Source organism: Panthera onca, chromosome C1 (genome assembly GCF_046562875.1).
Source record: "Panthera onca isolate mPanOnc1 chromosome C1, mPanOnc1 haplotype 2, whole genome shotgun sequence".
Classification (NCBI taxonomy): Eukaryota; Metazoa; Chordata; class Mammalia; order Carnivora; family Felidae; genus Panthera; species Panthera onca.
Genome location: NC_138346.1, coordinates 62,542,960 through 62,566,709, shown reverse-complemented (window position 1 = coordinate 62,566,709; position 23,750 = coordinate 62,542,960). Strand labels below are relative to the sequence as shown.

At 39.5% G+C, this 23,750-nt stretch overlaps 1 protein-coding gene across 1 annotated transcript in view; it reads left to right on the top strand.

Annotated features, from left to right (window-relative positions):
- Positions 1-23,750, top strand: part of LOC132671134 (myosin-IIIb) — a 208,344-nt gene that overhangs the window by 18,428 nt on the left and 166,166 nt on the right. Inside the window, exon 6 of the mRNA XM_060621590.3 lies at positions 20,280-20,359. Coding sequence (XP_060477573.2) covers positions 20,280-20,359 — 80 coding nt within the window. The remainder of the gene's footprint in view (positions 1-20,279; positions 20,360-23,750) is intronic.

Here is a 23,750-nt window from a genome sequence, read left to right as displayed (position 1 = left end):
GCTCAAATATCACCTCCAAAGAGAGGCCTTCTCTGTCCACCCAGTGGAGAGTGGCCCCACACTTCCACACTAACTCTGTTATACTACCCTGTATAACTATCTCCGTTGGGATCTGACGTTGTCCTGTCCTATCTGTATATCACCCTCCTTCCCCAATCCCCAGTGCTAGACTGTAAGCTCCTTGAGAGCAGAGACCTTATTAGTCTTTTTTTTTTTTTAACCATGGTATATCCAGGACCCAGAGCAATGCCCAGCGCATAGTAAGTCCTCAATAAATCTTTGTTAAATAACTTGGTAACTCCTGCAAGGTAGAAACTAAAGCTGAAATCCAAATCTTGACTCTGAATTTACTCTGTATTTAGAGAAAATTTAAGACTCTGTATTAATTTACTAGGGCTGCCACAATAAGGCACTACAAATAAACAGTGGTTTAACCAAGAGAAATTTATTGTCTCACAGTTCTGCAATCTAGAAGTCCAAGATTAAACTGTCGAGAAGTTTGATTTCTTCTGATGCCTCTCTCCTTGGCTTGCAGATGGCTGCCTTCTCAGTATTCTCACGTGGTCACCCCTTGGTCTCTGTGTATATTGTGTACCCCAATCTCCTCTTCTTATGAGGATACCAGTCATACTGGATTAGGGCTCACCCATATGACCTCATTTGACTTTAATCACCTTTTAGACGTCCTATCTCCAAATGCAGTCACATTCTGAAGTATTGGGGGTTAGGATGTGAACATATGAATTTGAGTGGGAGGGGGCGATACAGTGCAACCCGTAACAGGTCACTAAGAGCTGAGGGAGCTGTTCAATATAAGCCTGTTACCTATGGGACACATGGGGGCCACCACCTTTCCGCATAAGCCCCAGGGACAGCTGTAACCTGCCAGAGAGTGTTTGCAGCCTCACCCAGTCAGGGAAGGAGAGCTCTGCTCTCTCCCCTTTCCTTTCTCCCTTTTTCCACACCAGAGGAACTATCTAGAGAAGAGAGAAGACTTCCTCAAGCCATGAGAGCCATCAATCCAGCCTGGAAGGAAAGGGAGAGTGGGGGAAAAAAGCTTTGAATTGATATGATATCAAAAGTTAAAAACAAATAAGAATGAATCTTCAAAACCAAAAGAAATATTTAATAACAGGAAATATCTGAAAATCTATGAATGGGGCAGAAATATGGTTAAGAGGACTGCCATCCTCACAGAAGGGTAGGAAAGCGTGGGTGGGGGAAGTGACAGGAAAAGGTGATATGTTTTTTGTTTATCCCCAATGAATTGAGATGCCTCAGTATGCTGATTTCATGCTCCAGGCACAGCAGAGAACCACAAAGCTTTCTGTATATGTGACCCTAGGAGGCTGGCAGTTTCCTCCCAGCACCAGCCTGGAGTGGGCGAGAGTCAGATTCTTGTCTCAGGAATAAGGCAAGTGACACGGAGGGTCACTCATGAATAACAGAAATAGCAAATGGTAATTACATGGGCTCTTCATCTCCAACAATCTGTAATCAGAACTGCAGTTCAGTGCTTGGTCTACCCAGCTGTGCAGTTCTGTCTCATGTAACCGTCTTGTGTACCTGAAAAGACTGTTAGCCCTGTGAGAACAGAGACCACGTCTTCTATTTTATGCATATATATAGCATATGGTTGGGACTGTTTACAGTACTTCACAGCTCCACGCCATTGCCCACATGAGTTCTGCTTTCTGGAGTTACTTCTGTCCCCCACCTCCACACTCATCACCACACCTTCCATCATTCCCCCTCTTCTGCTTCCTAATCCTAATCTCCCAAACTCTGCCCTGACCTCACCTCCTTCAGGAAATTTTGGGTTGGGTCCAACTCCTTGCATCAGTGGAATGTAAATTCCATGAGGAAAGGATTTTGTCCATTTAGTTAGGTCCTCTTTCTAACTCCTAGAGAAGCCGCTGGCACCTACGAGGTGTTCATTTGACTCTGTTCAGGCAGAGAGTGCAGTTTGTGACCAGAATTTCCTGGTAGTCCTGAGAGCACTGGAAGCGTGTTGGAAATATGGGGTCATCCCATGGTTTATGGTGTTAGCTGGAAGCTCACCATCATTGGACATCTATTTAACAAGTTGTGAAATTCGGAGAAGAACTTCCATTTAGAATTCTGTGATCTGAATCTAGAAGAACAAGTATGAAGCCCTGTTTGGACTCGGGACCCAGAGAAGTACAGATGTGATTGCAGAGAAGTACAGATGTGATTGGAATCTGAAATGGATGGCTAGCCCCCTTCCAGGCTGCAGTGGGCAGGATGGGGACTTTCCCAGAAGCAAAGAGCACACAGTTGACTAAAGTATAAACTGTACCAAGAAGCATGAGATCCACTTACTTGCTCAGAAATGTGGCTGCCCTGGGGGCTGTGGGTGACGTGTGGCCACAATCTGTGCTGCCTCGGGGAGGTTCCATGAAGGACAGCATCCTCCTCTGCCTTCTGTCCTGGCAACAGCTGGACAGCTGCAGGAGAAACCTCACACCTTTTCAGCCCTTGCCTAGAAGAATCTTTGATTTTCTTTGTTAGGCTTATTGAAGCCAAGATGCAGGCATCTTGTCTTGTGTTTTTTCCCCTACCCTGAATGCTTTTAGGTTTTGAGTTTGCATTCTCCAAGTGCTGTTTTCTTTATGTTGAAATGTAAGCAGCTTAAGTGTTTCATTCCTTTTTAAAAATCTACTTTTAGTTTCTTCTAGCCCATCAGCTGTGGTGGAGTAAAGAGCCCTGGGCCATAAGTCAGGAGACTTAGATGTCGATTGGTACTTTGCATCCCTCATGTTTAATTCTCTGAACCAGCTTCCCACCTGTACATTGAGGGGTTTGCATGAAGGACCTCCCCTGATTAGATGGAAACTTAAAGTCAAACAGACAAACCCCTAATAATCTCTAGCCCAAACCTTCAGTCTGGAGTTTGAAAGCTCTCACTGGGCTCTGTTTTGTTTTTCGATCTGTAGAACCATGCTGTCCAGTGGGGTGTAAAATGTTCTAATACCACATTTTAAAAAGCAAAAAGAAACAGGTTGTCTTAGTTTGTTCAGGATGCTATAACAAAATACCACAGACTGGATGGCTTATTAATAACAGAAATTTATTTCTCATGGTTCTGGAGGCTGGAAAATCCAAGCTCAAGGTGCCAGCAGATTTAGTGTCTGGGAAGAGCCCGTTTCCTGGTTCACAGAGCCTTTCTACTGTGTTCTTGTATAATGGAAGGGTCAAGGGAACTCTCTGGGGTTTCTTTTGTAAGGATGCTGATCCATTCATGAGGGCTCTGCCTTCTTGAATCATGTAACCACCTCTCACAGACCCCCACCTCCCTGCTCAGAAACCTGGGTGCATGTGTATATCATCACATATGAATGGGGGTTAGGATTTCACATATGAATGGGGGGACATAAACAGTCAGTCTGTAGCACAGGTGAAGGTGCAATGATTTTAATAATATACCTTTACTCAATATATCACAAATATTATTCAACATGTACTCAATATAAATCTTACTAATGTGATATTTTACTTTTTTGTTGCGTGGAGTTCCCGAAATCTGGTATGTATTTTGTACTTATGACACATCCTAATTTAGACTAGCCACATTTTCACGTGCACAGTACCCACCATATTGCATAGCTGTAGCTCTAAAGAAGCACTGCCCTGGCCACAAAAGTGCCTCATTTCTGCTTTCTAAGAGAAGTGCAGAAATGCCAAAGAGCTCTTCTTGCTGGTCCTCCCAAGGAAAGTAAATTCTTGTTGCTTCATAAAATAATATTTTATTGTATCCAGATTACTGTTTTTCTGTGTAGGAGAGAAATTACCCTTCTGGATTTGCAGAGTTCCAGTTCCACAAACTTCTAAAATTTCCCTTGATTCTCTTTGCAGGGATAGAAATATTGCTATATTATCAGTAGTAAGAGCAGTGTTTCCTGAAATGTGTTGCATGCAGCACTAGGTTTGTGGGATGTGAAGAGGTGTGAGGGGAATAAGAGATTTCCATGGTCAGAAAGTGTGAGGAATACTGATTGTGAAAATCCAATACATATCTTTATTGCAGAAATACTAAGAGATGCCTCTCTCATGTATAGGGCTTCCAAAACCAATAAGATGCTTTTTGTGGAAAGCATCTTGAGGATCAGGAGTCAAGTGGGACTGAGGCAATGCCAGGCAGAGAATTTTCTCCCCGACTTTCTTTTCCAGGGCAACCTTGCCATGTGGGTCTTAAATCCATTCCCAAAAGTTCCTTGTGCTTTCTTAACTCCAGGGCCCCCGCTGATGCTATGTTCTTGAGAAAGAAAAACTGAGCTCAATAATGAGTTGTGATAATGGCTCTAATATTGGGAGCGTTAGTATCTGTTGTGAATCAGAGCCACTATCTTTCCTCAACACATTTTAATAGTTCTTTCATAGGTCCTAAATGTGACAGTGAATGTACATTTTATTTTAAAGTGGCCGTTCAATTTAGAGACATTTTGTTTTATTTCTTTAATGATCCTGTCAAGTATAGCAAATGTGGCAGCTGTGATGTTTTTCAAATGGTCAAAAATGCAAGAAAAGTAAATTCTGCTTCTCTCGGCCAGCATCCTTCACATTCATAGAAAAGAAATATGTTCCCATTTAAGATGAAAGGTTCTTTGCTTTCATTTCATAGCTCATATTGGAGAAAAAGTCTCAAGGCCATTTACAGTTTATTAATTTATCCCACTATAAAATCTCTTTATAATGGGGCTTTCAGGTCATTTTAACCCTCCTCCTCCCTTCTCTTACTAAAAGATAACTCCAGGCATTTCAAATCAAATGAATTAGAAACAAAGCCATTATAATTATAATTATAATCTCTCCACTTAGAGGTGGATCACAATTTAACACTTTTTCCCCAGGAATTTGGGTCATATTAATAGAAATTGTAGTTTTCTCTTTAGAATACAAGACCAGCTTCTGACAGTCTGGTCCATATGTTAGATGCATATAAAAGTTAATCATCTTGCTCTGGTGCCAGCTTGTGTGTGAAGAAAAGCTGTAAACCACAGCTGTATGGAGTAACAATTGTGAACTTTACTGGCTTGCACATGTGAGACGTCAGTAAACTAAGTAAAATGTCACTTTACGGAACTGGAGAGTTGAAGTGGGAGAGAGGATCGCTAAGATTTCATTAAGGTTTGTACTTAGTAGAGTTCATTCCATTCTTTACATTTCACAAGGATAGTTCAAGTTACACAAACCCTGAATCAGCTGTTTTCCAGATGACTAGGTTTGGCTTAGCCACAACAATAGTGATCCCACAACAGTGGGATCACCGGGTGGTTGACCTGGTTTGGTGTGTGAATGATAAAAAAAATCCAGATATCATCTAACATCAGTTGTGTTCAATCAGTTTGGCCAGGCCGCAGTCCCATCAATTACTCAGTAGTCTGCCTTGAATATGATAAAAAAAACTCGGAAACTACTGTAAAATCTTAAATTAGGCCATCCTAGTTGATGGACCGTCTTAGTGTTGACTGCGCAGTGCTGTGTACTGCTGATAGCCAACTTTGGGCAAGAAACTTGAATACCCTTTGCCTCAGTTTCCTTTCTTTGTGGATTGGGCACCCAGCCCACAGGACTGTCACATCAAATAATGCTTTTCAACCACTTAGCACATATCTACTACACTGTAAACATTCAGTAAATGTTAGTATTTAAGAATTGTTAGCTCTTCTAGGGAAGTCTGGGTGGCTCAGGCTGTTAAGTGTCTGACTTCATCTCAGGTTGTGATCTTGCCATCCTGGGTTTGAGTCCGATGTTGGGCTCTGTGCTGACATCTCAGAGCCTGAAGCCTCCTTTGGATTCTGTGTCTCCCTCTCTCTCTGCCCCTCCCTCACTCATGCTTTGTCTCTCTTGCTCTCAAAAATAAATGAACATTAAAAAACATTTTTTTAAAGATAATATTACATTATGTGGTCTTTCTGTTGAGAATTTCTGATTTCTGTATTTTAAAAATAATATCTTAATGGGGCACCTGAGTGGCTCAGCCAGTTAAACGTCTTACTCTTGACTTTCGCTCAGATCATGATCTCCCAGTTTGTGAGTTCAAGCCCCAGATTGGGCTCCATGCTGACGCTGTGGAGCCTGCTTGGGATTCTCCTTCTCTCCCTCTGTCTGCCCTTCTCCTGCTATGCTCTCTCTCTCTCTGTTTCTCTCAAAGTAAATAAACTAAAAAAAATAAAATGTTAAAAAAATATAAAAATAATATCTTAATAAATGGGAGAGAATAAAATAAACCCTCAGATCTTATATCCTCAGTTTGTTTTCTTTTCTAGTAAAACAACCCAGCATTTAATAAGGCTCTAGGCAATAGAAAATTGGATATTCTATAAAACTCCCAATTAACCAGAATCCCTAATTAATAACATTTTTGTAAATCTCAAAATGTATGCTGAAAAGATTGTCTCTGAGTCAGGTGATTTGGCTTAAACCAAAACTCCTTGGTCAAGTAGGCCCTCTGGGGGTTCCATGTGGCTCCAATCAATCCCCTATACCAGCAACATCTGCATCTCTACTCACCACTGAAACTCTGTTAACCGTAAATTTAATAGGAACACTTTGTTCCCAAAGCTCAATAAACATTTGTCCAGCCCTCTGGATGATGAAACCCAGATACAAAGAAATTAAGTAACTCATTCAAGCACTCCTAACCCGTAAGGGGCAGACCTGAGACAAACCTCAGGTGGTTTGACACCAGAACTCACAATCCTAACCACTTCACCTCTGTAATCCAGACCTCCAGTAGTTTGAGCAAAGGGTCTGAAATATGAAAGTAACATGGCATGGACAGAAACCAGCAAAATAGGTTATGTGGAGGGAAGTGAGGTGTACTGGGGCCTGCTCCTAAAGAGTATTGGATGTAATGTTAAATAAAAATTTAATGCTACACAATTTATTCACTCATTCAGTCATGTATTATTTGAGTGCTTACTCTTTGCTAAGTTTACCACTGGGTAGAGAGTGGTAAATAGAATAGACTTAGTGCCCTCCCTCATGGACCTTATACTCCAGTGAGAAGAAACAGTGTTAATTAGATTCATGGATACCTTTCAGTGTTCCATCAACGAACATCTTTAGCTTTGATGAGACATTCTCTAGAAACACTTAACCCATAAATCTGTTTCATTCAGATTCATTACACATCCATGGTGCTACATAACTCTGCAAAATGATTCACAGTCCATTGCTTATCTACTTGGGATAATGAGCCTTGGTGTTCTTGGATGACTGAGGAAGAACATGTGATACTGAAGTTTGACAGAAAATGGTAGATATGATCCATCTCTAGAAGGCAAGGGTAGAAGTCGTCTAAAATGTGGTGGTGCATTGAGCATCTTCAGTGAACATTTTTCTTTAGCATCTACTACGTGTAGGGCACTTTCCAAGTCTTTAGCAGGTGCTGAAGAAATCTTTTTTGATGAGACAGTCTCCAGAAACATTAAACTTTGAGAATAGAAATACTTCGTGCCTGGCCTCGCTTGTAATCTCTATAAGGAATCATTTCTAAAGATAAATCCCAGGGGCGCTTGGGTGGCTCAGTCAGTTAAGTGTCCGACTTCAGCTCAGGTCATGATCTTGCAGTCTATGAGTTCAAGCCCCACATCAGGCTCTGTGCTGACAGCTCTGAGCCTGGAGCCTGCTTCAGATTCTGTGTCTCCCTCTCTCTTTGCTCCTCCCCTGCTCACACTGTTTGTCTGTCTGTCTCTCTCTCTCTCAAAAATAAACTTAAAAAAATTTTTTAAAGATAAATCCTACGTAAAGTAGAATATTTATATTGATTTGAAAGGACTCGGACACATGTATACTGACTAGCTGCAGCCTCTAGAATTAGCACAGACTTGTTATGCTTGTGGAATTACTTCATCAGAGAAATAGTCTTTTGTACTGACTTTTATTCTTAATAGGTTCTGTTTTTTTTTTTAAACAAAAACCAAAAAACAGTAGTTATGGCACCCCAAGTATGTAAGATAAGACTTTAATTTACAATGTTTTTGAAATTAGATGGTTATTTTGTATGCTATATCACAAGGACAAAGGCTCAAAAAAATTATGCCATGTTCTTAAGAAATAAAATATAATTTTATCCTTTAACACCATGACACATATGAGGTTCAGTAGAACTTTCTGGGCACTGCCATTTTATGAATTGGTAACAATAAAACAAAAATCATACACACACACACACACACACACACACGTGACATGAGAGAGAAGAGGAATGTGGGTGTGTGGGTGTTCAGAAAACCCATGCCAGTGTAGCTAAGATAGGAGTAATGCTGGCAAGTAGGCATGTTGTAAGTTTTGTTCCCTGCAGAATGTTGCCTTTCTCGGTATGTCTCTTCTTATTTTCTGTTTCTTTTTAGTATTAAAAAAATTTTTTTAATGTTTGTTTACTTTTGACAGAGAGAGACAGAGCATGAATGGGGGAGGGGCAGAAAAAGAGGGAGACACATAATCCTTTTTTTAAAAATATAATTTATTGTCAAATTGGTTTCCATAGAAAACCCAGTGCTCATCCCAACAGGTGCCCTCCTCAATGCCCATCACCCACCCTCTCCTCCCTCCCACCCCCCATCAACCCTCAGTTTGTTCTCAGTGTTTAAGAGTCTTTTATGGTTTGCCTCCTTCCCTCTCTATAACTTACTTTCCCCCTCCTCTCTCCCCCATGGTCTTCTGTTAAGTTTCACAGGATCCACATATGAGTGAAAACATATGGTGTCTGTCTTTCTCTGCCTGACTTATTTCACTTAGCATAGTACCCTCCAGTTCCATCCACATTGCTGCAAATGGCCAGATTTCATTCTTTCTCAATGCCAAGTAGTATTCCATTGTGTTTATAAACCACATCTTCTTTATCCATTCGGGGAGACACATAATTCTAAGAAGGCTCCAAGCTCTGAGCTGTCAGCACAGAGCCTGACACTGGGCTCGAACTCACAGACTGCGAGATGGTGACCTGAGCTGAAGTTGGATGCTTAACTGACTGAGCCACCCAGGCGCCCCTATTTTCTGGATTCTTAAGCTGCTGTAGTTTTTTTCAAAGATGTGCCCCTGGATGTTCAGAGTAGGTTCTTTAAAAAGGGAGCGAGGTTATCTGGAATAGTCATTCCTTGAAATAAAGCAAAATAATTGGTAAATGTAAAAATAGACTTGGATAAGTACACATCAAAAGTTAACCTTGGATGCTTGGACTCAGTAAAAAAAAGATTTACATAAGTAATGATTGTATTCGGATTAGTACCCAGTTATTCAAAATGGCCAGTATTTACTAACACGCAAACTGAATGAAGCATAATTTTTTTTAGTAGGAGAATATATATATTATGAAGATGTTGAAGATAAGCACGTTGAATTCCTTAATCTTAAAAACATTGCAGGGAGGGTGCAAACACTTATATTACTGTCCCCTATCTTATGTGCTAAGAAGAATGGTATAAATGTTGGAGATCTGAATAAGCTCATGATAGCCACAATAGCCAGGTGAAGGAGGAGTCACTAAAGAGACCACAGAAACAGAACATTGCTAGTTGCTTGTGGTGACCAGCTGTGAAGAGAGCTTTGGCAAATTATGTATCCAGGTCTCGGTAAAAATCATTTATACTTCCTTCATTTATCTAAGCCACACTGTCATCACTGCTCCCTCATCCTTCTGTTGCCTACCAAACTGCAAAGAAACAATAATACAATGTACATATTTTAATTTTATCTTCTTTATGTTATTCTTTCCAGGCTTCTTTTGAGATGGATTTCACATAGGTAGAATTTCAGAGCTGAATGAAAGCCCGACACTATTCAACCTTTTTTACTCTAACTTGCATCCACAATTTTTACTCATTTGTTCTGCATGATGTTGCTTTAAAAAAAAAAAAAAATTTTTAAAAGCAGTTTTAGTTCACAGTAAAATTGAGGGGAAGGACCGAGATTTCCATATAACATAACCTTGCCCACACATGCATAGCCTCCTTCATAATCAGTATCTCCCACCAGAGCGGTACATTTTTTATAATGGATGAACTTAAATTGATACTTCATTATTACTCAAAGTCTATAGTTTACATTACGGTTAACAGTTGATATTGTATATTCTATGGGTTTAGACAAATGTATAATGACATGAATCCATCATTATGGTACAATATGGAATATTTTCACTGCCATAAAAACCCTCTGTGCTTTGCCTATTCAGGAGAGTCCCCCAACTTCTAACCTTTATATCCCCATAGCTTTGCCTTTCCCAGAATGTCATATAGTTGGAATCATATAGTATGTAGCCTTTTCAGATTGGCTTCTTTCACTTTGTAATGTGCATTTAAGGCTCTTCCAAGGCCTTTCATGACTTGATAGTTCCATTTCTTTTTAGTACTGAATAATATTCTGTCATCTAGATATATGTACTTTATGCATTTACCTGCTATAATATATCTTGATTGCTTCTAATTTTTGGCAACAGGATTTTGTGTGGACACAAGTTTTCAACTCCTTTGGGTAAATATCGAGGAGTGGGACTGCTGGATCCCATGCTAAGAGTATGTTTAGTTTTGTAAGAAACCACCAAATTCTCTTCCAAAGTGGCTACACCATTTTGCATGCCCACCAGCAGTGAATGAGAGTTCCTGTTGCTCTACATCCTTGCCGGCATTTGCTGTTATCAGTGTTCTGGATTTGGCCATTCTAATAGGTGCGTAGTGGTGTCTGACTCTTATTCTAATTTGCATTTCTCTGTAGATATGTGATATGGAGCATCTTTCCATGTGCTTATTTGCCATCTGTATATCTTCTTTGGTTGTTTATTAAGATCTTTGGGCTGTCTTGGGATGCCTTGCTGTCTCAGTCAGTGGAGCGTGTGACTCTTGATCTTGGGGTTGTGAGGTCAAGCCCCACCTTGGGTGTAGAAATTATTAAAAAAAAATAAACTAAAAGAAAAAAAGAATATTTAGTCCATTTTTAACTGGGTTATTTTCTTGTTGAGTTTTAAGAATTGTTTGTATATTTTGGATGACAGTCCTTTATGAGATGTATCTTTTGCAAATATTTTCTGTGATGTTGCTTTTTGAACAATATTGCTGATTGCCCCGACCAGCTCTATAAAGCCCAGGTAAATGTCTCACATGTCCTGGCCACAGATGTCACACAATCTCTTTGGTACCAGGTCAACATAGTTCCTTGTAGTTTCCTCTCACAAAAGGTTCTACCCCTCTTAACACCACATTGCCTGGCCTTGATCTAAATGAAGCTGTGTAGCCACAGAGGGTGTGCTCCATGGGTGCCTTGGCAGAATTCTATGGCATACATGTAGAGGACCACTAATCTACTCAAACTCCTCATTTGACATGTAATGCAAGCGAGTCACAGAGAGTAGAGTGATCTCAAGTCAATGGCAGGCCTGGGATAAGAATCCAAATTTCTCACTTTCAAGTATAGCATCCTTTTCATTGCTTCCATGCTAAAGAGGGAGAACCAAAGAAGCATTTATAGTTTCAGGCACTCGGTTGTCATCCTGCACAATGGGAGTTTCACAGCATCTTATTTTCTGTGTGACTTTCTGGGTCTTAACTGAAAACCTAAGGAAACCTAAGTACTGTGCTTCACGCAAAGAAATGGTACAATGGACTCATCATCAACAGATAATGTATATTGAGTGGAACTTCTAGGGGAAGGATTTTTTTTTTTTTTAATTCAGTGATCAGTTTATTCTCTCCTGCCTGGGCATTTTATTTCGGATTCTATTCTTAAATATGGAATGTTACTTTTCTGTGTGCAACTACCTGATTCAAGACTTTGGCCTAATTAGTATTTGTACCGACCAAATGATATTAGTCCTCTATTGGCTTATATCCAAACCATCCAACTTCAGCCATACAAATGGTTGAGTACTCTATCTGAAGACCCCTGGAGCCGCAAAATAGCAAAGATTTTATTCATAGTCCCAGTGACTTACAGTGCCTTTGCAGAGCCTGCCTCTTCCTCCTTTTTCATGTTTTCTTCCCCCACAAATTGCCTTCATAGTTAGTGTTTTCATTGGGGAGGAGGGGCAAGGAACTTGGGTTTATGCTTATAAGGGTAAAATAATATTTTATGCTATTATTAAATATCTAATATAAAAATGAGAAGCTGCTTGGGAGTTTGATGTGTAGGGTCTCTGGAAGTTTCTGGAATTTTTAAAAAGTTTTTATGTTTTTTGCTTATTTAAATAATCTCTACACCCCACATGGGGCTCAGACTCACAACCTTGGGATCAAGAATCACATGCTTTTCTGACTGAGCCAGCAAGGCACCCTAGTCTCTGGAATTTTTAAAGATCTCTGTTCTCACTAAACATTCTGCATCTTCCAAATAGAATCCTTTCCCTTTCATGTCAAACTTCTATTAATCCTTCAAGATCTAGCTCATTTACTGCCTACTCTCCAGCTTTCTTCTCATTCTGTCAAGAAAACTTAGTCTTCTATCCTCTCATGTCACTTTATTCAGGTTTATTACAACACTTTCCACTCTAAACTGCAATGAATTGTTTATATGTCAGTCTTTTCCCTACCCCTAGCAGCTCCTCTGGGCTGTCCTCTCCTTGAGATACAAAAAACTGTGTTCTATTCATTTTTGGAAGAACCATGGAGGGCCCTTAATGTCTTACTTCAAAGCATGAATAACTTGAGCACCATTAACTGAAAGAACATCTGCTTCTGAACTATCTCATCTTACCCAGACACTGGATGGTCTATAGCTACCCAACATTTCCATCAACAGAATCATTCTGTAAATGTTTTGTTCCTGGAAAGCTTTCCATTCTATGCAAACATCTTGCACCTCAGTGAAGTAATACTACATATTACTAAATAATTTATCCATGAACAAATGAGATCTGGATTAGTTGGCAGAGGAGGATAGTAACCTGAAGATTTGGAACATAGGAAAGGTTTGATGGAGGAGGTCTGTACTGCCTTGTAGAGTTCAAGAGTGGGGCAAGAAAATAAGGGGAACTGGTTGTTGGAGTAGGGAAGAGATACAGCATTAAAGCCATGTTGCACCTTCAGAAGTGGGAATGGGAGCGTGAAAAGGAATGTGTGGGGGTGCCTGGGTGGTTGAGTTGGTTAAGTCTCCAACTTCAGCTCAGGTCATGATCTCACAATTCGTGGGCTCAAGCCCTGCACTGGGCTCTACACTAACAGTGAGGAGCCTGCTTGGGAATCTCTCTGTCCCTCTCTTTCTGCTCCTCCCCTGCTCATTCTCTCTCTCTCTCTCTCTCTGTCTCTCAAATAAATAAATAAACTTAAAAAAAAAGGTATGTGTGGAACTTGAATATATCCCTCACCTAAATTATAGTTTGTCCAGGACCAGCCCTGGTTGGACTAAAACCTCTGCTGTATGTGGATGTTGCTCTGAGGCTGAAGTAAACCAATCTCCCATGTCAGTGACCAGTGGGTGCTGACAGATCTGTGTATGTGAAATTTCATTTTTCTTTTTTCCTGAATGGGTCAGATCTTCTTTGATAGATGTCAACCGTCTAGGCTCCAGTACTATTGTGAACACATGTCCTGTCATTTACAAGCAAACTCCACCAGAAAATGTGGGGAAAGCAGACAATACTCAGAGGTGTGTGTGGGCTTGTGTTGTTGTTGTTATTGTTGTTGTTGTTGTTGTTTTAACATGGCTTTGTCTATGGGGAGACTGAACTGGCAGCTTCTGCCAATGTGGCAATAAAATGCAGGAAACAAAGACCTTCAGCTCCACTATTGACCAAGTTAGGAAAGGGAAGTCTTGTTACCCCCTTGAATTCTCATGATTCAGTACAGTTATTTGCTGGGCTGGCATCCTGTTGATGAGTTTTAAAGCTTAAAGGAGGAAAGAAGGAATTACTATTTTTCCTCAGCTCTACAATTTTAAAATCACTGGGTCACAGATCTTTAAAGCTGTGGTTCACGTTCTAAATGAAAAAGAAAGCAGCAAAAACATTGGTGTGGCTTCCTTAAAGCAGAATAGTCCAGAGGTGTTAATTATGCAGAAACTCCTAAGATGCCAGACAACTGCCAATTAAAACCCAATTCAGGAATGAGAAAGGGGTTTCTTTTGGGCTTTGAATTTCCCGTGTGCATGTTTTTAAAGGTAAGGTTGTGCACTCAGAAAAGAGAGTGAATTTGTTATCTGTGCATCTTTCTTGTATAAAACAGCTGGGAGAGTAGGCTGGTGTTTTATTTACTCTTGCTGCCTTCCCTTCACCAAACTACAGCCCATTCGATATATTGTCAGTGTTCTTCTCATGAGAGATTAAGTGGGCTGGGAACTCTCCCACCTCCCCCCTGCCCACTTATTGATATTAATACTTAAAGCGATAGATGAATGCCAGAGGAGAAAGTAAAAACTGGGAAACGAAATCTAACAATACACTTTTTCTCTTGGCCTCCTACAACTGTTTCATATTTTTTGTAGCTGTTTTAAGTTACCTCAGTGTATCAAATCTAAAACAAATCCATATTATATTTAGGATAGATATAGGTATGTAAAAAAATAAGCTTTTAGCATACAAAATACTATAGTATGTTTTATGCAACTACTGAATTTGACTCCTTGAATTTTTATTAGCTACAGTGTTGTTACTGAAATTAGAACACTGGGATCACTATAGGCATCACATCAGCATAGGTCTGTCCCACGCTGACTTTGTAAACATTATACACACAACCTGGTGATGAGACAAAGTAGAGTTTGTTACTTACCACAGTAAGGGAGCCACTGCCTCTCAAAGCTTTGGCAGTGTCCTGGAGAAGGAAAAGCAGGATCAGAATTTAGTGAGAGATACAGGTTTTTTTAGGGTGGGTCTTTCAAAGTAAGGAGGCTGATTAGGGTTGGGTAGGGATCACAAAACAGTAGTCTACGATTTGATGGAAAAAACAAGGTGAGGATTTTTGAACTCCATGATTCATAGAACCATAGGGGGTAAACTCACAGTTGATATTGTCCATTGAAGAGTTAATGGGTCTTAGGTCTTTTAGGAAATTCCTATAATGAACAGTCAAACTGTTGCCTGGAAAAAGATTCATGCTAATGGAGGCCGGGATGATATAAGGTCATTTTCCTATAGATAGTAAGGTGTGGTTTAGGTTTTCTGTATCCAGACTGACTGTTGGATCAATGGTTTCAGTTCTGTGGTCTCCTCAGATAACTTATTCTGGTAGCAGATGAACTGAAACATTTGATTTTTTTTTTATTTGCATTTCCTTTTTTAGTAGCAATTTGACATAAGACTTTTTACATTTCATCATTGATTTGCAGTAATTTATTAGTTTATGAACCTATACCTTGTGTTAGGGAAAATTAAAATACGAAAAATTTCCAAACAAATGCGCACTAGCAGTCACCACTGGAACCCTGCAACAAATTCTGTAAACCAGAGAGGGCAGCAGAGGGAAGCCAAATTCTATGCGTGATTATTTAAACAGCAACCCGTTATTTTGGACAATTCTTAGGAAGCAATTTAGGAAGATGAAATCATGAGTCTTGGGTACTTTCCAAGAGATGAAATCCTCTGAAGCAGGCAGGAAATTGCCATTGTTTAAAAGTTCCAGCTCTGTCTTCAGACCACTTGTCTCTTTCTCTTTAAGTTGGAAGCAGAGAAATTGTACGGGATCATCGTAAGCTCCATTTCAGATTCTTTCTTAACCCCGTTCCGACATAGGATATAAATTCCATTAGATGTCTGTGACTTCCATTTTCTCTCCTTAGCACACGTCAGTAGCCACAGTCTGGAGAAGGACAGGAGGGTGCTCTGGGGCAGTAAGGCATCCTTAGCCAAAGAGGCTGTCTAGGGGTGAAGCAGGGAGGAGGCTTTGAAACAAATGTGAACACTGTATTTACATTTAAATTAAAATGGAAACTTCTTATAGGTTATGTTTCTGAAAGGTGTGTGTCGTGCATCTGCTGAGGTCTATTGTTTATTCATGCTGTAAATCCTTTGAAATGTGTTAAAATGCTTCCCACTCATAAAGCTCCTGCCACCCCTGGATTATGACTTTGATGTCACCAATCCTGCTTCAAAGGCTTCTTTCTGGGCTATTAATCACAGTTTAGCCTCTGAAGATATCGCCAGAGAAAACATTTGGACATCTTTGTGCTAGACTTGCTAAAAACTTTGAAATCTTGAGTGTCTTGCCTGTGCACAAATTGCAGCATTTCCTTTCATTGACAACTTTTTATTTTGCTACAGAATCAGATGACATCCTATGTAAAAAAGCAAACAGCTCTCTTCAAGAACTTAGTTTGGGAGGTTAGGGACGGGAGAGGAGAGGAGAGATTAAGGATGGGTGGGGAGAGGAGAGAGTGTCTGAGCAGGCCACTCAGCTCCTTCAAAGGTAAAAAGCATTGGGAATCAGAATGGCCAAGAGATGGAGGTTCAGAGTGGGGGTTGCCTTATCATTTTTCTCACCGTTCAACTGTTTTTTTGACTGACCAGTGCTCACAGTTGCAAATTAGTAAGATCCCTTGGTGTTCTCTTGCCCTCTACTTTCTGCTTTGAGTCCTAGGTAAACTATGCACAGCAAATAGTAATAATAATATGACTGGTAATAATTAGTGCTGGCTGACATGAAGAGAGCACTTACCTTCACCAACCCTGCATTGACAGTGCTTGACATGAGTTACCCTCACTGAATGCCTGCAACAACTCTGAGAGCAAGGTAGTACTGTCTTCATGTTATAGATAAGGAAACTGAGGCTCTGAGATATTAATTAACTTGTTCAAGGTCACACCCCTGGCAAATGCAAAGACCCATCGGCCCCAGACTCAACGGCCCTTGCCCATATTCTCTGTGTCCTCTGGTTCCCTGTGTGGAGTTCTCTCTGTGTGCTGAGAGATCCATACTGCCAGATCTGCTAATCAGTGTCTGTGTCTTAAACCTTCACAGTGGGGTTCTCTGTTGTCCAGTTTCTCTTTCAGGAAAGCTCCTAGCATCTGTTTTCTTGTATATCCATCTCCTTCAGGGACTAACAGTGCCCTAGTTCAAGACAGTTTTTTAATTGTGGTAAAAGAAACAACATGAAACCTACCCTTCTAACATATTTTTTTTTTTAATTTTTTTGTCAACGTTTTTTATTTATTTTTGGGACAGAGAGAGACAGAGCATGAACGGGGGAGGGGCAGAGAGAGAGGGAGACACAGAATCGGAAACAGGCTCCAGGCTCCGAGCCATCAGCCCAGAGCCCGACGCGGGGCCCGAACCCACGGACTGCGAGATCGTGACCTGGCTGAAGTCGGACGCTTAACCGACTGCGCCACCCAGGCGCCCCATATTTTTAAGTGTATAGTACAATATTGTTCTCTGTGTGCACACTGTTTTACACTAAGTCTCTAGACCTTTCTCATCTTGCATTACTAAAGCTTTATACCCAGTGAGCAATAGCTCCCCATTTCCCTGTCCCCTAAGCCCTTGCCAACCAACATTCTACTCTCTGCTCTTATGAGCTTATCTATTTTAGATACATCATATAAGTGGGACCATGCAGTATTTGTCTTTCTGTGTCTGCCTTATGTCCCTTAACATAATGTCCTCCAGGTCCATCTGTGTTGTCTCAAATGGCAGGATGACCTTTTTTATAAGGCCAAGTAATATTCCATTGTACGTATATACCACATTTTCTATATCCATTCATTCTTTGATGAACATTTAGTTTGTTTTCGCTACTTGGCTGTTGTCAGTGATGCAGTGCACCTGGGAGGCAAATATCTCTTCACAGTTCTGTTTCCAATTGTTTTGGATAAATACCCAGAAGTGGGATTGTTGGATCACATGGTATTCTGTTTTTTATTTTTTCAAGAACTTTCATACTGTTTTCCATATTGGGTGCGCCATTTTACATTCCCACAGGCAGTGCACAAAGGTTCCAGTTTCTCCATGTCTTTGCCAACACTTGTTATTTTCTGTTGTTATTATTGTATTTATAATGATTATCCTAACAGTATAAAGTGATATATTGTTGTTGTCTTGATATGTGTTTCCCTGATTCTTAGTGATGTTGAGCATCTTTTTATATACCGGTTGGCCATTTTTATGTCATCTTTGGAGAAATGCCTATTTAAGTCCTTTGCCCATTTTAAAATCAGGTTATGTTATTTTAATTTTTGCTGTTGGGTTGTAGGAGTTCCTTATAGATCTTGGAAATTAGCCCCTTACAGATGGTTTGCAAATATCGTCTCCCATTGTGTAGGTTGCCATTCCCTGTGTTGATTGTTTCCTTTCCTGTGCAGATGTGATCTCACTTGTCTATTTTTGCTATTATTGCCTGTGCTTTTGATATCCTATCCAAGAAATCATTGCCAAGATCAATGTTATGAAACTTGCCCCTATAATTTCTTCTAGGAGTTTTATAGTTTTAGGTTTTACATTAAGTCTTTAATCCAATAGGAATTGAATTTTGTGTAAGTTAGGGATCTAGTTTCATTCTTTTCCATGAGGATATTGAGTTTTCCAAACATAGTTTGTTGAAGAGACTGCTTTTTCCCCATTGTATAATCTTGATACCCATCTTAAAGGTCATTTAACCATATATGCATATGTTTATTTCTGGGTTCTCTGTTCTGTTCCATTGGTCTATATGTTTGTCTTTATGCTGCTACCATACTATTTTGATTACTGTAGCTTTATAAGATATTTTGAAATCAGGAAGTGTGAAGCTTTCAGCTCTTCTCTTCCTTCTCAAGATTGTTGGGAGCTTTGGGTCCTTTGTGGTTCCAGATGAATTTTAAGATTGTTTTTTACATTTATATTTTTAAAAAAATCCATTAGGATTTTGATGGGGATTGCATTGAATCTATAGATCTCTTTTGGTAGCAGTGGACATTTTAACAATATTAGGTCTTTTAATTCGTGAACATAGTAAAGAGTAGCAGAATATGCCACCCTAAAATATGCCACTTTGGCATAAAGATTATTTTGAGCTGAAAGCAATTGAGAAAAAGCAGATGTAAGAAAAGCTCTCTGCCCTCCCCCTATTTGCATAAGAGAAAATTTGTAGAAGTGTCCCCCCACCCCAACCCTTCTGTGTCAGGAAGAACAAAAGTTACTCACCAGAGACAACTCTAGACCCTTATCAGCCCAGAGACAGCACCAGAGGAATCTATATAACAAAACTTCACTAACTAGCCCTTACATTCCATTAACTTCTCCATATATTTACCCTTCCATAATTTACTGCCCCTAGAAACTCAAAGATCTTTTCTTGTTGTTGTTGTCTTGTCACTTACCTAGAAATTTCTTGTTCTTTTATTAAGATGCTATGTGAACCCAATTCTAGCCACCCCTTGAGTTACTCATTACTGGGTACTCCTGTGTGTGTGTGTGATGCATACAGTAATAAACTTCTGTTTGTTTTTTCTCCTGTTAAACTGTCTTCTGTCAGTCAAATTTTCAGGGCCCCAGGAAATGAACCTAAGATGAGTAGAGGAGAAAGATTCTTTTCTTCCCCCAGAACAAGACGTCTTTCCATTTACTTGTGTGTCTTCTTTAATTTCTTTCAAAAATGTTTTGTAGTTTTCAGCATATAAGTCTTTTGCCTCCTTGGTTAAGTTTATTTCTAGTATTTTATTCTTTTTGATGCTATTGTAAGTGGGATTGCTTTTTACTTTCCTTTTCAAATTTTGATTGTTAGTTCATAGAAATGCAACTGATTTTTCTAGGCTGATTTTACATCTTATAACTTTACTGAATTCATTTATTCTAACAGGTTTTTTGATGGGATCTTTAGGGTTTTCTATACATAAAATCATGCCACCAAAGAACAGAGATCACTTTACTTCTTTCTTTACAATTTGGATGTTTTTTATTTCTTCTTCTTGCCTAATTGCTTGAGCTAGGGCTGCTAGTTGGTGGTGAGAGTGAGCATCCTTGCCTTGTTCCTGATCTTAGAGGAAAAACTTTTAATCTTTCACTGTTGAGTATGTTAGCTGTGGGCTTTTCATTTATGTCCTCTTTATGTTGTGGTAATTTTTTTCTTTTCCTAGCTTATTGAGTGAGTTGGAGAGGTTTTTTGTTGTTGTTGTTGTTTGTTTATGAAACTAATATAAATTCAGTTTATATTATAAATTATAATTTATAAATTATTACAGTTTGTTTATAATTTAGGTCATTAAGGTTTCAAAATTCAAATTCTTCTAAATTGTTTATATTCACAGAAGATCATTTGGAAAATTAATAAAAATACAAGGCCAAAAGGGAAAAATTACTCATAATACTATTCCTTAACTTTTCATTCACTTTAACTTTTTTGTCTTTTTTGCTTAGGTAACTTGGCCCAGACAAGAGCCAGGATAACAGCAGCCTCAAGATCTTTGCCTCCTCATTTCAGTGCTGGAAGAGCCAAGGTGAGTAGCAGGTTTGTACCCAAAATAATGGGGACCATGGGGTGCTCCTGCCTTGGGGACAATCCTAGGATAGGCAACTTTAGTTTATCTGGCACACTGCTGGGGCAGTCTGGTCAAGAGATGGAAGGCCAGGAGATCAAGAATTAGGAAATTTGAAACAATATCATGGCATCCTTACAATCTTGTGTCAGGGAAGAAAACTTTTCCTCTACCCTTTTAACTTCAGTTCTTGGGGGACTATGAATTAAACTCAACCTGAAAGGTTAACAGGGGAAAAAGCAGATTTTAATCATGCACATACAGGAGCTCACTCAAAAAAGTGACTCAAAGGGGTAGTTCGAATTTGAGACTTATATACCATCTTGATAGGGATTAAACAGGGGGAGAAGGGCACTTCTGGGACAACAAATGACTTTTGAGAAAAGCAAATGGTCCCTTAGGAGAATAGATGGGAGATAGGATAGTTTTGCGAGTGTTTATTTAGGCAATTTCTTATCCCAGTGCTCATTTCTCCTCTCTGGTGATAGGAGTCAGTCTTCCATGGCAGGTTGTAAAACTGCCAGGGAGGAGATTTATGACAGTTGGATTATTTTGAGAGGTCCTGTTTTTAGCCAGATGAGGGGAATTCAGAATAAGCGTCTTCTTGCAATTGTTGATTCTCAAATGTCCTCAGTTCAAAATAATACCTATGCCACTAGGAGTATTCTGGACCCCTTCACATGATTTCTCAGAAAGACCAGTTAAAATGCAGAATAGTGACACTTGGAAATAAAGTCTATCTAGAAAGAGGTAAAGCCTTTTTCCTTGAGGCTATCACTAACCTACAAAGGAGGATAACTGGGACCAAATGGAGTCAGCAGGGAGGAAAGAAACCAAACCATTTTTTATCGCTCTGCTTTGCCCTCTGAAAAATGAGCAGTGTACTTGTCTGTGCAAAAGGGATGTTAGAAGGGTTAGTAAATATCCTTCTGTAAAATATTTTTAATTGTTCCATCCTGCCTACTAATGTTTAAGCAAGGATCTCAAGGATCGGATGGTTAATGTTCATTGTATATGCTAACTCCGAAAACCAATTATCTGAAAGGTGATAGAGTAATAAATAGATCACATCTCTGAATTTTCATATATTTTTATTTAAATTGAATATTAAATTATTTAATAAAGAATAATAAATTCAGCCACACATAATCCTATTGAGTATTATCTCAGAATTGATAGACACATACATATCTTTACTTCTTTTGAGAATGGCTTACCTACACATAATAGGGACCCAGATCATTTTTATTAGCAATAATTTTTATACCCATATTGCTATTATAACCCCATGTATTACTCTACTTTTCAGTCTTGTGAGTTTGTGGCAAGGTATTAGTACTGTTTAACTTGGTTTATATGGAACCCTAGAAAAGATTCACTTAGCAGTGTCGGTGGTTCTAAGATATTAGAATCTCTTGATATTATTACATGTAAAATTTTGTAAGTACAGTTGATTCTTATTTTTTTAATGTTTCTTTTTTTTAATGTTTATTTATTCTTGAGAGAGAGAGAGAGAGCGCGCGCGCACACACATGAGTGGGGGAGGGCAGAGAGAGAGAGGGAAACACAGAATCCGAAGTAGGCTCCAGGCTCTGAACTGTCAGCACAGAGCCTGACGTGGGGCTCGAACGCACAAACTGTGAGATCATGACCTGGGCTGAAGTCAGACGCTTAACTTACTGAGCCACCCAGGCACCCCAGTTGTTCCTTATTACTCATAAAAATTATGTTCTGTAAAGTTGCTGTGAGCACTGAATCAGCAAATACTGAGGCATTGCTCCTAGGGGAAATACATGGTTAGGTTCCTGAAGCCTCTGGTCATAACATTGTTGTCAACCAATTAATACATAATCTTGTTTTATGTGTGTTTCTGTTTAAAGGCATGTTATTTAATATATATTCTTACAAATAATTACATACAGTATTTCTTTGTATAAAATCGTATTTTAATTACAGTATTTGTGTTATTGAACTCAAGGCCAGCGGCACTATAACTCATGCCTGAATGAAGTTTATCCAACACACATATGTTCTCTACGAGGTACTTAATAACCTTCTTGCATTTAGGAACACCAGATAGCACTCCAGCACTATGCTTGGGGGCTATTTGAAACAGTGTAGTCACTAGCCAAAAGTACAAAAATGCAAAACACATGGCACTTAAACAAACTTGGAAAAGGACGCTTGCTTATAGCATGAAAGCTAAAACAGGGAGGCAGAGTGTCATCTTGTTCAACCTGAGCTGGAAACATGTACATTAGGCGATCAAAGTTTTCACCACTCTGTATGTCTATGGATGACTATGAAAGCATTGCAGGTACTTATTTGAGGGTTATAAATAAATTTTTAAAAGTAGGCACATACAGGGTCACCTGGGTGGCGCAGTCATTTAAGTAGCCGACTCTTGATCTTGGCGCAGGTCATGATCTCACCGTTTGTGGGTTCGAGCCCCACATGGGGTTCTGTGCTGTTGGTGTGGGGCCTGCTTGGGATCCTCTGTCTCATTCTCTCTGCCCCTCCACCACTTTTGCATGTTCTCTCACCCACTCACTCACTCTCAAAATAAATAAACATAAAAAACAAAACCTTAAAGTAAAAAGCACATATAGAATCCACAAATAATGAGGATCAACTGTATTTGCGTGGTTTTTTTGGCTCCCACCAGATTCTCAAAGGGATCATGGCACAAAAAGATTAAGACTCCTGTGTGATATTCTCTACCAGCCCATGTTTCCTTCCTTTCCTCAATTTGATTTTGTAGCTTTTGGGTTCTGCCAGGACCCCACTCCCCTGCCTTCCACACCCAGAATACCAGCACAGTGTTACCTCTCTCTCTGTCCGCTCTCTAATTTATCCAAGATAAAATAACAGAGGTGATCTAGGAGGCTGGCTCCAACACCATTCAGTGCCACCACATTAGGATGGTTTCAAAGCCAGTCTTGCTTTTCCGTTCAGGGCTGTGGAGGCTTTGAGAGGAGTGATGTCATAGGGCTTTCTTCCTTAAGGGGTAGACAGATCATTTGATAGCAGTAAAAATTCTTGACAAAAGATGTTGTCCAGAAGATGGATGTAAGTACTTCTAAGGTTTCAGGATGCAAATAATGGGCACTTACTAAGACTGAGAAAAAAAAATCAGTTTTTCATTTATTGCTGAAATCTAGATAGTTTATGAGACTTTTTTGGAATCTATGTCTTTATCCTAGAGTAAATTTAGTTGACAGATGAGGCAAGTCTTTTTAATAAAATAATGCTTTCAGACCAATTTTATAAATTCTATCAAATCATATAGAAAGGCAGTTTATAATGTTTTAGAGGTAAAGTTTTAGAATCAGACAGAACCGGGTTCAGATGT